This window comes from Enhydra lutris, unplaced genomic scaffold, assembly GCF_002288905.1.
Source record: "Enhydra lutris kenyoni isolate GAN:26980312 unplaced genomic scaffold, ASM228890v2 scaffoldscaffold9, whole genome shotgun sequence".
Classification (NCBI taxonomy): domain Eukaryota; kingdom Metazoa; phylum Chordata; class Mammalia; order Carnivora; family Mustelidae; genus Enhydra; species Enhydra lutris.
The window spans coordinates 20,328,016-20,343,339 of NW_019154093.1; the positions used below are offsets into that span (position 1 = coordinate 20,328,016).

Below are 15,324 nucleotides of genomic sequence, written 5' to 3' on the forward strand. Positions count from 1 at the left end.
AGCAGATGCCATCAAGATGAAATTCCCTTACTTTTTTGACAACAAATCCACCAACTAACCAGCATATGTACTCTTTTTCTCTTTCTGTAAAACAGGGGCAACATCACTCTATCTAAAACCATCTTCTAATTAGCTTTACATTATGGTATATACTTATCCTTTCCAGTATCTTCACCTTCTCTTCTAGATTCTTCTCAATAACACTTAAACATGTTAAAATCTTAAAAAATAAAAATACAATCTTTGTTCTGCCCACTTAATAGTTATCTCATTTGTTAAATGGGAAAATTAATTATACTTGTAGGGATTAAGTCAGATAAATGCATGAAAAGCTTAGCACACTGCCTGGTACCTGGTAAGATCTCAAACTCAGTATATCCAAAGTTTAACTCATTTATGTCTTCCCAAGCATGATCCTCCCTCCATTATTCCTCATATCAGCTAACCAAGCCAGAAACTTCTAGCCGTTATCCTTGATAACTTCTTCTCTCACAACTCCCATATCTAGTCAGTCCTTTCAATTTTACCATCTAACAATCTTTTAGTTAAGTTATCCACCTTTCCCCTCTGAAGCTGACACCGCAAGCCACAAGCACCTCTTGCACAGGCTGATACAACAGCCTCCTAACTAATCCCTCTGATTGTTCCCTCGCTCCCTTGCATGTCATTCCTTACCATCACAAAAATGAAATTATATAAATGTCTTCATGTCATTTTCTTCAATATTCCCCTTTGCTCTTCATACAGAGCTAAAGAGGTGTATAAGTCCCTATATGATCCAAATCCTACCTCCCCCCCCAGCCTTAGCCTCTGCTAGGCTATCTCTAATCTCTCTATGTTAACAGCCACAACAGCCTTTCATTTCTTCTGTTTCACCTTGATCCTTCTCATTTCATAGAGGAACACAGATTATTCCTTCTAAGCATGTTCTTTCTTTCCCATCTCATCCCAATATTCCATCTTTCTTCTAGCTAATTATATTTAGCCTTCATATCTCAGATTTAATGTTTTTCAACTCAGAGCATGTTTTACTACCTCAGACTGGTTCTAATTCCTCACCACTACCAATTATAATTGATATTAATCATCTGACATTTAAGACCCCCCCCAGAGAATAGAAGTTCCAGAAGGGCAAAGTTCACATTTGTTCATTTAATGGCTGTATCTTCAGCCTGGAGCTCAAGATTTTACAGAGAAAGTGCTTAAATATTTAACAAACCAGTGAGTAAAGGAATAATTATTAAAGAATTTGATTTTTCTCTCACTTAGTTTATCATATATAGTCACTTTTTTTCCCCTCACAGGGAGAAGTAAAGAAGAAGAGAACATAAAGAATGCCTCCATTGAAACGTCATTATTGCACATATATTCCACCACCACCAAAACTACAAGCTCAGTTCTAAAACATCTTTCTTCTCACTCTAAATTTAAGGAAAAAAACAACAGATTGGGAACCTGAACAGAAACAACAAAAACAAGAATGACCAAAAACCCACAAATAAGCACTATTCTTATGACAACTCAGGAGAAAATATTTACATTTACTTCACACTTTTGCTCTGATTAGTGTTTACCAAATTTAGATTACAAAATCGATTTTGTGCGTTGTGGTTGTCTTTTAAAGAATAGGACAGGATAGGATAGGATACAAATGATTAGTACATGGCACTTAATAGTTAGAACCAAGTATTGTTTCCCAAAACTTTTGATTCTGATAAATATTTGCATATGTGTATTTTGGATTCCAAATATTTCTCATTGTAGGTAATAATGATGAGAGTTCAGATACTCTAGTAATCACTAATCCAAAGGCAAAAATCTACACTTTCTCCCAGTTGTTAGATTCAAGAAAAGTAATCTTAGAAGTAAGACATAGAAAAGAAAATGTCCAAAGCAGGAAAGAATATCATTGTTGGAATCCACTGTTGGAGTATCTATGAAGAAAATGTGTACAATGATATTTCATATCTCTAAATTTTGTCACAACTTCTAGGAACCTCGGAAAAATAGCTAACATTAACAGGCTGGTCCCTGACTTACTAGTTTTCTTAACTCAAAATTCATCCTTCTATTGTCTATTCTAGCATTCTGCAAAGTTCTGTTTATCCTTTGGCATATGTTTCCCCAATAGATTCTGTAAATAGGGGATACTAGATAGAGATCATTTGTTAGGAGGAGAGAACAAAAGCCTTCCTTCTTCCTATTTGCATATATTTCTATCAGTATCATCCTTTAGTTTTTAGTCTCCTGGCTTTTTTCAGCATTCATATAACCAGATTCCTGACATCCCCTCAGACACCAATAGCAGCTAGACAGTGTGCATTCCACAGCTGCCTGATCCTAACTCAGGTCTAACAGGTTCCTCAGAGCTTGAAAGTTCTATTAATCCCTTGACCAAGACCTGAGAGTGCTAACTTCCTGAAGCAGTTACTATACATAGGTTACTTCAGTTTTACTTTATTGCTCTTTTAGTTCTCCACACCTGTGTAACCAATTCTATATTAAACTTGAAATACCCGACTTTTATTTATTTATTTATTTATTTGGTAATGGAGGTGTCCCAGAAATGGGATTCAGTTACTGGTTTGATTATGTCCTTGACCTTCAATATACCGATGAGCTCCGTGCCAATGGAAAATGGGATACTAGTGAGCATGCACTGGCATAATGATTAATTAAATTATCACTTATAGTTCATTATGATCACATACCTATTAAAACAAGTGCCTAAGGGGACAAATGATTATTTGACTTGGCCATTATGGTGGCAATAATGACAAAATAAAGACTTTGAGCTGGCTGCTTCTGACTCTAATGGAAAGCTTAACAGAAGAAAATGACACACTTAGGGCTATTAACATTCAGTTCAAGCCATGACAAGAAAGCTAAAGCTTTTGAAGTAGCACTTTATTATTTCCCATCCTCCGGGTATGATCCTACTGAGAATCACACACAAAATTTAATTTTGCAGCTTAAATAACTACAGTGAAAGCTGAGTAAATGTACTTTCTAAGTTTCTTTTGTGAACATTACAACACTGTTTTAGAAAGAGTGGGACCCTAAAATGTGGAATAGAGGTCCCAAGTAGATTGAGATGAAGGTTACAAACTTGAACTCAGAGTCCCTCCCAACCTTTTTTGTAAAGAGAAACAACTTCTCCTCTCATGACTGAGGTTAGCCTCCTCTTGCTTGAAAACTGGCAATGCTCTCATTTGAGACTGTTGCCTTGAAAAGGGATGCCTATTGTCAAAACCTACCCCCACCATTCCTTACTACATCTAAAATCAGATCTAGGCATGCTTCAAGAGAATAAGTACAATGTCTTAACTGAGAGAAGGCTTATATCCAATATTATAAGATTCTGATAAATCAAAAACCTAGGGAACAGGTAAGGAAATGAATTTGAAGTGAATTTGAACAAAAGAGCTTGGATAGGGCCAAATATAACATGTTTGCTTAAGCAGCTGTAAGTCCTCTAATAGTATGCTTGTTGACTGAATGAAACTTAAGTCCCAAAGGAGTCTAAATTTAATGAGGATGAAATGCCCAAACTTTCCTGGCAAAATGTAGAAGAAATCCTGATGCTTAGAAAAATAAGAATGCTCAAGTGGATTTCCATGTACAATCTAAACATACATACATCCTCCTACTATATCATCCATGAGGTCCCAGAGGACACTGCACTAAAGCATTAAGAAATACATTAGTAAGGGAGGGTCTGCATTCTTGAAAAACTGTAGTGGCTGTCTTCCATAGGTTGAGGAGATGACACCACTAAATAAGTTTCCTTAATGGGTATGAGATCCCAAAGTGCTCAGTTCAAATGGCAGAATTTAGTAAGAAAAAGGTGGGAGCAATTAGTTAATGGACAGCATAGACAAGAAGTGGCAATCAGAAGACTTCAACCTGCAGAGATCTTTGGAACTGTTTAACTGAACATGATTATTATGATTATAACCACCCCCCCAACCCTGAGAGAGCATGGACAAGCGTGGTGGGGGAGAGAGACAGAGAGAATCCTAAGCAGGCTCCATGCCCAGCCCCAAGAGGGCTCAATCTCATGATCCTGAGAGATCACAATCTGAGCCTAAAATCAAAAGTAGGACACTTAACCAACCGAGTCACCCAGGTGCCCCAGAACACGATTATTTCTAAGGAAGCAAATTAAAAGTCAACTGACTAAAATACTACTTGGTCTAAAAACATCAGAAATCCTAGATCTGATAGCCTAAAACCTAATGTCTGTAACCGCAGCAGAGAGTCATACTCACTCCCAGTTTCCAAAGACAAATTGTTTCACAGACATAAAGTCCCTGATTCCCATAAGCACAATGCAACAGAGCCACATGTATGTATTAGAAATTTTCCTCTAAGACTTTTCCTAATGGGCCTGCAGCCATTTATTAGGGTGTTTGTGTAATGATAAAAGGAAAATATCTAAATTTTTATGGGATTACTACATGCTAACTCTAAATTGATACTAATTCCTGGGGATATAAAAGTGGAAGATTATGGTGGTAAATGAAGTTTGGGCTGAAATCCACTCATACCATGTTCAAACCATCTGTGAACCTACCCTGCAACAACTTCTCCAGATTCTGAATGCATAATTGAAAGAAACATACTCAGTAACTCGCAGACATCCCATATTTGCTTCCTGATTCATGGAGTTAGGGTTACTATGTAGGAAGGATTAGTAGCAAGAAGCAACTGATCTTGCATATACTTTTTTACTCTATATTAATTTGCAATCACCAAGACAAACATTTTACTTTTACCCAGCAGGGTAAACAAAATACCTTCACTGTCTTTTTCAGAAGATTATGTCAAGGGGTGCCTGGGTGGCTCAGTGGGTTAAGGCTTCTGCCTTCAGCTCAGGTCATGATCCCAGAGTCCTAGGATCGAGCCCCGCCTAGGGCTCTCTGCTCAGCAGGGAGCCTGCTTCCTCCTCTCTCTCTCTGCCTGCCTCCCTGCCTACTTGTGGTCTCTGTCTGTCAAATAAATAAAGAAAGAAAGAAAGAAACAAAGAAAGAAGATTATGTCAACTCTCCTCTAGCATATCAATCTAGCCTGGAGAGATCTTGATCACCTAGACATACCACAAAAAAAACATTACATTGATAACAATGTGAACAAATCCTGAAGAGAAAAGTAGCAAGTATTTGAATGCTTTGTTAAGACACATTTATGATAGAGATTAGAAGATACATGCCACAAAAATGCAGGGGAGAACCTGCCACCTTGGTGAGGTTTCTGGGGTCTAGTGATTACAAGCAAGTCAAAGTAAAAGGCCAGCTGCTATATCTTGTACTTCCCATCAATAATAAGAGATAACCAAGTTAAATGAGGAAGAAAAGATTTGGACTGGGAAAGGAAAAAAAATAGCTGTATAATATTCATGCTCATACCAACCAAAAAAACCAAACTGCTGAAGCATTACAGCCCCCCAAGTTATCCCAGAAAGACAGTAGTGAAAGAAAAGCCTTCTAGTGGGGAGCACTTGGGATTGTACCACAGGTTGACATTTTTTAGAAAGAGAGATTACCTGAGGTACAAATCTATACTCAACCAAGGACAATGGATAATAGGTTGGCCAGCTGATCGGGACTTGGAAAGAATAAAAGAAAAATTAGGTGGCAAGGAAATCTGGGGTAAAGATATGAAAACAGAACTTCCAGAATGACACAAAATGTGAATATATGTTTCTGAGGGGAATGCTGCCTACAGGCTACCCACTGGCGGGGCGGGGCGGGGGGGATGACTCCCAATGTGCATAAGATGATATTGTTCTGTTGATGTGAGTCAGCTTTTCTCCCTTACTACCCTAGGGCTGTTCCATGCATTACTATATAATGAGGCCATGCCAAGAGGAGTGGAGATTAGACATAGGTACAACATCAATTTCCCCTTACCAAGTATGACCCTGACTAGGGAAATTGTCTGAAAACTGCAAACAAGAGAAACTAACTGAGCCAATATGGCATCATTCCTTTAAGATCTGGTAATGGATCATTTCTATCATGGAGGAGGAAGCAATATGTCCTCCCTTAAAAGGACACTGTTCTGGATATGGACTTGACTTCCCCGACAGCAATACTTTTACCAGCACCACCATTCATATTTGAGGGAATACCTTATTGATCTAAGGCTTCCCCACACAACACTAATTCTAACCAAGGAACTCATTTCACAGCAAAAGTAGTGCTGGTATCATTCATATATACTGTTACCTAGAAGTATCCAGCTTGTCAGAACAGTGAAATGTCCTGCTGAAGACAGCTGGGAGACAACATACTCAAAACTTGGGTCTCCACCTTAAAACACTTGGTATATGCTTTGTATCAGTGACTAAAACACAGTGATACTTCTCATATTGTCAGAAAATATGGGTATAAGAATTAAGTGTTAGTAGTGGTTTCTTTTATTACACCTAATAACAGAATTTTTGCTTCCTGCTACTTTGGGCTCTGGTGGTTCACAGATCACAGTTCCAAAGAATGTAGTATTTCCACAATACTTGCATAGAACTATAACCTGAGAGTGCCACTTGGCCATTTTGTACTCTTCATATTACTTAATCAACTAGCAAAATAAGGGGGTATGAAGTGAGGTGGGAGGTCCTGATTACCACGAAAAAACTGGGTTGCTGCTATACAATGGACTATATTCTGGGGCATGTCCAATAATATGAGTTAATGGAAAACTAGAACCAATTTTAAAAAGACAGGTCCACTGAGGATTTTAAGAATAAATGTTTGAGATGACCCACCAAGTAAAGAAACTTGACTATCTGAGGTGCTAGCAGAGGGAACATAAAGAGTGGAAGAAAAAACTGATAAATATTAATCATGGCCTTACAAAAATGCAACAGCACACAAGTGTGTGCACAGACACAGACAAAATTTTCTTCTTAGAGTTTTGCACATTGATTTTTTTTTTCTTTTTAAGATTTTATTTATTTATTTGACAGAAAGAGAGATCACAAGTAGGCAGAGAGGCAGGCAGAGAGAGGGGAAAACAGGCTCCCAGCTAAGCAGAGAGCCCGATGCGGGCCTCCAACCCAGGACCCTGAGATCATGACCTGAACCACCCAGGTGCCCTACACATTGATCTTATCTACACCAGTGACCTAGCAGTGACCATACTGTAACAATGACAACCACTTTGTTTTAGCATCAGCCACTGGTGTTAGCTTCTAGCTTCTTTCAATACTTCAAAACTAGCCTCTGCATCTTGCAGAGGTACCATTATCAGCTCAGCAAGACTTCTTTCTCTTATGTCTATGGTCAAATTGCTAGGGCCAGTTCCTCAGGGCTTCCAAGTCCTGTTAACTTCTATTTCTCCCAATCACTTTCCTTTTTCCCTCTCATACTAGGAGTGACTTTGTGCCCTTTATTTATTTATTTATTTATTTATTTATTTATTTAAAGATGTTATTTATTTATTTATTTGACAGAGAGGCACACAGTGAGAGAGGGAACACAGCAGGGGGAGTAGGAGAGAGAGAAGCAGGCTTCCTGCTGAGCAGGGAGCCAGATTTGGGACTCGATCCCAGGACTCTGGGATCATGACCTGAGCCAAAGGCAGGTGCTTAATGACTGAGCGATCCAGGCACCCCAACTCTGTGCCCTTTAGTGGTTAGCAGGGGGCTCTCCCAGACAGACCTGTCCTAGAGCAGGCTTCCTGGAATACTCTGGACCCAGTCCACACAGTTCTGGCTGTGCCCACCCTACTCAGAGGATGCTGCAGCTGTTAAATCTGCTCTTGCCCTACACTCCTTTCCTCAAGCCTAGCAGGACCACCTCACCCACAACTGGGGTTGCTGGTCCAGCTGTTTCCTGATGTCATTATATCTGAATTATCTCAGTATTCGCATTTTGCACTTTCAACCTGCTCCATATTTCTGGAACTGATTCCCTATATGAAATTCCCTGTGTTTGAAACACCCCAGTGTGCTTTTTTTTCTTTACCAAACCCTAACTCTAGGAGACAGTACATTTCTAATCACAGCAGGCTATCTGATGTGTTGTCAGCCCAAGGGAATTTTTTTAAAAGTTCTCATTTGAGAATTTTCGTATTGGCTATTAATTACTCTATTTTAAGATCAATAAAAAATAATGAGAGTGCCTGGGTGGCTCAGTCGTTAAGCATCTGCCTTCGGCTCAGGTCATGATCCTAGGGTCCTGGGATTGAGCCCCTGCATCAGGCTCCCTGCTCAGAAGGAAGCCTGCTTCTCCCTCTCCCACTCCACCTGTTTGTGTTCCCTCTCTCATTGTGTCTTTCTCTGTCAAATAAATGAATAAAATCTTTAAAAATAAAAATAAAAATAATTAAAAATGATGAATTTGCATTAGAGTTTTTCACTAGCAATATTAAAAAAAAAGAGAGAGAAAGAGAGAGGGGGGGAGGGAGAAAGAGAGACTACCAGTTAATGATCCTATCAATTTGACTAATGTTCAACGGTAACCATAGAATACAAAGACATCCAAAATTGCTGACTCAAAAAAAAGTATTTTTAAGACTTTTCATCTATGAAGACACCATTCTATAATCTGATATACTCACTCTTCTAGTTAATCAATAATTTTAAAAAAAGACACTGATTGGTAAGGGGAATGCTATGGAGAAATCTGTTTTAGATCTAAACCTCAACTAAAGGAGTGTTTTTATCCTTACTCAACTTCACTCTACAAATCACACACATCCTTGGAAGGCAATGAACAAAGAAAAGTAAACAGGAACTCTGTACATGTTTATTTCAATTTTTAAAAATCCATCCCAAGGTAAAATTTCTAGGTACAAAAACAACAAAACAAAAACACGCATGTGTTTTAAAGATAAATTTGTCTTTAGAAAAAAATCAGATTCTTAAATGAGCACCAGAGAAGACAATAAATAGAAACTAATTGGCGAAAATGGATATTTTCTATATCAAAAACCTCAGCATTATATATTCTGAAAATGTTAACAGTGAATAATTAGAAAAATGCCTAGTCTTCTCAAGGTTTCCTCAATGAATTAAACAACAGACAAAGAAACATACAGAGTATCTGTCTGGGTCAAAAAAATGTGAGTTGACAAATACTACCTACTTAGTCAATGAGGAAAATTACACTACTGATTCATAACATTTTTAGAAAATATAGCCTATGCTGTCTACTAACACAAGTAATTCATTAGCACTTCCTTCTAATAATAACTGTCTCCAAAAATAATGTTTAAAAAGGCTCTGGACAACATGCTAATAAATAAAATATTACACCAAGATGTAGTAAATAAACGTGCACACATTTGATGTTTCATGACTGAATGGCTTACATTTATGACAGCATAAGTCACACAGTTTATAAATATGTTGTATTAGCAGTATATTGCCTAGTGAAATAAGCCTTGGAGGATGAGGCAGAAGACTTGCTTATATCCTGACTCCATCAACATCATGTTGTATCATTTGGGCCAAGTCACTTCATGCCTTATTCTCTCTACCTGTAAAATGAGGGATAATAATATCTGCCTTTACTTGCTTACAACTAAAATAGTAACTGTAAAAACAAAGCTATGGGAGAAAGATCTTATACATGTATTAAATTCCAACTTTTTTACCCAAATGAAAAAAATCTAAAAAAAAAAAAAAAGACATGGCATGGTTAGTTTGCTGACCTAGAATAGGGCAGAGTGGTATCAAAAAATGCATGGCTTTTAAAATGAGACAAACCAGACTTTACCACCTACTACATTTGTGAGCTTGGGCAAATCTATGTAAACTCTCTAACCTTCAGTTTCCTCACTATGAAATATGAATCTCTTAAGAGTTATAAGAAGTATTAAATAATGAAAAATAAATCAGTTACCTAGCACAGTGCCTTACATACTTTATAAAATGTTAGTTTCTTTACTTTGAACTTTATGGATACATTAAAAACCATATTCCCACTTTTGAATTCACAAAAAATTTTGATTTCAAGAACAGCTATAAAGCACAGGGACTGGGTTCTTCTCCCTCCAAAAATAATTCATATTTAAAAAAATCTTTTTGGTAGCTTTTTCCTCTGTCAAAGTATGAACTGACAAATTAAAAGTCAGCTGTATTCACAGACTACACAATAAAAGTCAAACATACAAAACAAAAACCCTTTTAACTACTTACATATACCATTCCTATCTTCCACTTTCAGTGGTAAGCCAATGAGAAAGCAACAAAGAACCCTCTTTCATTTTCCTCTGGTTAAGAGATATACAAGAGGAATTTTTAGTTATGTCAATTTCAGAGTGATTTCAAAGCTAAAGAACAAAGTTAGAAAGGGAGAGAGTTGAAGACTATTGCTAGATAAAACTGATTTTCTTTTGTGCATATATGATTCATTCCTTTAAATAAGCAAACAAAAAAAACAAAACCACTCTCTAATGAATGTTAAACTCCAAATTTTATAGTATTAGAAATCAATTTAGTGCTGAATCTCTACTTTTAAATATTAATCAAAAAGTATCATCAGTGACAGGAGAGATGGGATGTTTCCCATCACTGTCATCAGTGACAGGAGAAATGGGATGAGGAAATTTCTACAGTTCACCCAGAGCAAAATATTGTTAATTTTTTTTTAAAGATTTTATTTATTTATTTGACAGACAGAGATCACAAGTAGGCAGAGAGGCAGGCAGAGAGAGAGAGGAAGGGAAGCAGGCTCCCTGCAGAACAAAGAGCCTGATGTGGGGCTCGATCCCAGGACCCCGGGATCATGACCCGAGCTGAAGGCAGAGGCTTTAACCCACTGAGCCACCCAGGCGCCCCCAAAATATTGTTAATTTTAAGATATATCCAGTATGTACTCAGAACCCAGAAGCTGAATCCACAAAGGTTTAACAAGCAAAAATTTTGGCACAGAAGGTGGAATAAAATTTACTCAAGAATAAAACTGGTGGGGTACCTGGGTGGCTCAGTGGGTTAAAGCCTCTGCCTTCAGCTCAGGTCATGACCTCAGGGTCCTGGGATCGAGCCCACATCACATCGGGCTCTCTGCTCAGCAGGGAGCCTGCTTCCTCCTCTCTCTGCCTGCCTTTCTGCCTACTTGTGATCTCTGTCTGTCAAATAAATGAATAAAATCTTAAAAAAAAAAAAAAAAAGAATAAAACTGGACCTATATTTAGAAGTCTAAAACTCTCTAAACCAAGAAAAAAAAAATGACCATAAAGGAAGTTCCTGTAATCACCTGGTTTGCTTTCTAGGTAAGGGTTTCAGTAAAACTGAACACTTCTGAACAACAACAAAAAAATTTGTACAGACTCTGGAAATCGGCCACATTTACTCTGGATGAAATTCTTTCTGCCAGTTTTTTTAAAAAGGTGGGGAACAGGTCTATTAATTACTAAGGGTAGTACAAGTACCAAACAGAATTTGCTTCCTTTCTAAATATACACAGTTTCCTATAAAGTATAGCACATTTTGCAGCTCATGGTGAATTTTCTGATGGTTTTGCAACAGCACTCTTCTTCCTCTCCAAAACAATCTCATTCCTAGTCTGCTGTTTCTGTTTCCTCATCTGCACTTAGCAGATCATGCTTCAGTGACTTAGAAATCCTAGCCACCGAAATTCAAGCCAAAGTTTGAATTGACACAAGAAGGGGGGGAATTCAAGTAATTAAACTACACTTGGAAGGGAGAATGGTTTTACCTCCTATGACTCTATAGCGTCCTCTTTTAATCCAAACTAGTCTCTAATTTTAAGGAAGGAAAACTTACAAAAAGTTATTTCTAATCTAAGGAATGGTTTTTTATCTTATAGTTCTCTTGGCATCATCTTCCAATTTTACCCTCTGGCAATGACACAAAACCATGAAGACCATTCCACATGTTAACAATGCATTCTTCAAGTGAAATAGTTCAGTGCTTTGGGAAGTTTCATCAATTAAGGACTTATTCAAATTGTTGCAAATTAACATGAACTTAATTTAGAAACCAAAAGTGAAAAAAAAAAAAAAAAAGACTGTAGCAAGGTTGGAGATAACGCCTGGATAGGTAGATAATAACCATGCTCTAGAGTACTGAGATTCAGTTCCTTCCATTTTATGAATTAGAAGATCCCCTTGAAAAGCTTTTTTAAAAATAAAATAAAACCACCATTAAAATAGTACCACTCATTCTGAAATAACATTATATAGTTAAAAGTTGGAAACTTTAGGAAACTGATATAATAAAATGGTCTGGAAGAACAGTAACTATATTAATGAGCTTCTACACCAAAGATCAAAAGCTCTATCAAAAAGTTAAACAAAAAAATTAACAACTGTCTATTTTTTGCTTGGCTAAATTCTCATCCTACTATTAAGCACCTTATAACATACCTTTGTAGAATGCCATTTTCCTGGGGTATTACACCATTGATAGCTGCCTGCAAATAAAAAACAAAGAAAGCCATTTAAAAAAAAACAACAACAACAACAGAAAAATGCTCAGAGACAGGTGGGGTGGAGAACACTGTACAGGAAAACAAGTATACTTTGAAAAATAAAATTTTAGGAGCACCAGGGTAGCTCAGATGGTTAAGTGTCTGCCTTCAGCTCAGGTCATGATCCCAGGAGTCCCTCATCTGGCTCCCTGCTCAGCAGGAAGCCTGCTTCTGCCTCTCCTTCTACTGCTCCCTCTGCTCATGCGCTCTTGTTCTGTCAAATAAATATAATCTTTAAAAATAAAATAAAATTTAAACAAAACACTAAATGTTTTCTTAATAATACAAAATATTCTCTAAAATATTTCTCTACTTACTATGATAACACCGTATTTTGGGAAACTAAAAAAAAGCAAAACAAAACAAAACAAAAAACATGCATTTGGCATATAATATCCCCAAATCTTGAGTCATAAAAAGTTTACTTTCACAGTCTTCATTCAAGCAAAACACCCACAAAAACCAATGTTTAAGAATGTCAGAACAAGTAAAATAAGTACCTTAAAGTTTTTTTAACTTATTTTCTTCTTCAGATTGAGGAGTAAGATACAAAATCACAAATGAAAAAATGGACTCAAGAAATAAAATCAGTCTTTTATGTTATAATTATTCTTAGTAAAAAGAACATTTAGAAGGAAAAAACACAGAGGCAAAAATTCTCTGATAAACAAAATACCATGATTGTACCAGGTTACAAAAGGAAACAGGAATATCACAGGAATGTAAGTTTCCTTATATAAAACATTCCTGAAGTCGGTCTCTAAGCTAACAAGTCTCCAGTTACTTGGAACATAGCACAGTACTAACATGATATGGGCATTTTTGCAGGCTACTGAGCAAGCACGCTGTGACATCCTGGATTGCAGGCAGTTCACTGCAGGGTAACAAACATTCCCCGGAGGAAAAAACTTGGCGTTTCCAACTTTGCCTCTGTGTCATAACAACTTCCCTTCCCTTGCCCATCCAAGTCCACATCAAAATGAAAAAGGGTAAAAAAAAGGGGGGAGCGGGTAATGCTTCAGTGTTTTATCAGCTGCCTAGAAATCAATTCCCAAAAGGAGTTTGTGTATTTTGTGAAACATTAACTTAAATTATTTGTCAGAAGTGGATCAAGTTTACAATATTATTCTGTTGAATGGAAATAAAGTAGAAGGTAAGATGCTTGCTATGAATTTTGAGAGCTGTAATGCTCCACTGGCAAAATACAAAGATATTCACAAATACAGACAGTGGATTCCACAGACCCCTGACAACCTGGAGGCTCATAAATCCTGAGTCAAACAAATACTAAAATGAGTTTTCAAAGCCACAAATTCAATGGAAGCATCTCTGTCTACTTCCAGGTCAATTATCTCTTTTCTTTTGATAGCAATGGCTCCACACAGAAATATCCCCTTTGCTAAAAAATAGAAAATAGTGAAAGAATTTTCTATGGTGTTGGAAAAGAAACAAAATGCCAGAGTTTGGAAAGATTTTGTTCAAATTTTCACTAGGGAATTCAAGGTATAATGGAAAGAATACTAAGGATTTACAAAGTCCAAAATTTGAACCTAGACTTTTCCACTTACAAATTTTATGACCTTAATATGTTCTACACTCATCGAACCTCTTTTGAGCCTCAGTTTCCTCATCTGTATAATGAGGTAATACTATTTCCTTAGCCAAAATAGGCCTATCTTTGTGTTCCTCAAAAGCATCAAATTCTATTTTTCTTAGGTCTTTTGAAGATAGTATGTTTGTTTGAAATGCCTTTTCCCCATTTCTTGTCTGGCTAAATCTTAATCATAACTGAAGTTTGTTAGATACACTTTTTCAAAAAATTCTTCTTAATCAACCCCCCATCTATATAGGCTTACTCTCACATAGAACACTGTGCTTTTCCTTCATAGTAACTGACAATTACTTATTTGGTGAATACTTGTTTTTTATCTGTAGGCTATGTGACAGACAAGATAACAGTAATTTTGTTCATTACTTTATCCCAGTTGCCTAGCACAGCACAGGCATTAAATGACACCCGATATTTATTTGTTAAATTAATGAGCTGGAGGAGTACCAAAAAACAAAAACAGGGATGCCCAATTGGCTGAGTCGGTTGAGCAACCTACTCTTGATTTCAGCTCATATCATGATCTAGGGTCCTCGAATCAGGCCCCAGGTTGGGCTCTGTGCTCAGCAGCGAGTCTGCTTGAGGATTCTCTTTCCCCATCTCCCTCTGCCCCCTCCTACACACACTCTCTCTCTAAAGTAAAAATAAATAAATCTTTAAAAAACAAATACCAAAAAAAAAAAAAAAAAAAAAAACACAAAGACAACACCTCAACAAAGCACAAAAAGCTTCCTAGATGAAATCATGTCTCAAGACTGTAGAATAAGTGGGGGTGCCTGCGTGGCTCAGTCAACTGAGCAACCGACTCTCAGTTTTGGCTCAGGTCATGATCTTAGGGTTGTGGAGTCAAGCTCCATGAAGGACTCCATGCTCACCAGGGAGTTTGCTTGAAGATTCTCTCCCTCTGCCCCTCCCCCTGCTCCTGCAGATGCACACATATTCTCTCTCTCCCTATCTCTCTCAAATAAATAAATAAGCCTTAAAAAAAAAAAAAGACTGAAAGATAAGTGAGAAGTAGCAAGATGGCGTAGAGGGCAACACTATGCAGAAGGATCAGTGACATACCTCCACTTTCGTTTTCTAAGACCTTAGGATCATTTTAAATAATGTATTTGTTTTTGGGTAGAAAGTTAGTCCTTGACCTCAACCTATTTTGTACATAAATATGTAAAATGTAATCCAGAATGAAGGTACAATAAAAGTATTATTTGCTAAAAGGAATCTAGAATAGGGAGAGAGATTTTTGGGAAGATTAAGGAAAGTCTCAGAAAA

General features: G+C 37.2%; 1 protein-coding gene across 3 annotated transcripts in view; it reads right to left on the bottom strand.

Annotated features, from left to right (window-relative positions):
• The window catches only part of LOC111142863 (Fas associated factor 1), a 468,894-nt gene that overhangs the window by 333,721 nt on the left and 119,849 nt on the right, over nucleotides 1-15,324 (bottom strand). For 2 of the 3 annotated variants that reach the window (XM_022496233.1, XM_022496232.1), the window contains exon 3: nucleotides 12,340-12,386. In XM_022496233.1, the coding sequence (XP_022351941.1) occupies nucleotides 12,340-12,386 (47 nt within the window). Of the gene's footprint in view, nucleotides 1-12,339; nucleotides 12,387-12,520; nucleotides 12,543-15,324 lie in introns of those variants that run through there. The other variant, XM_022496235.1, reaches the window with a different exon arrangement.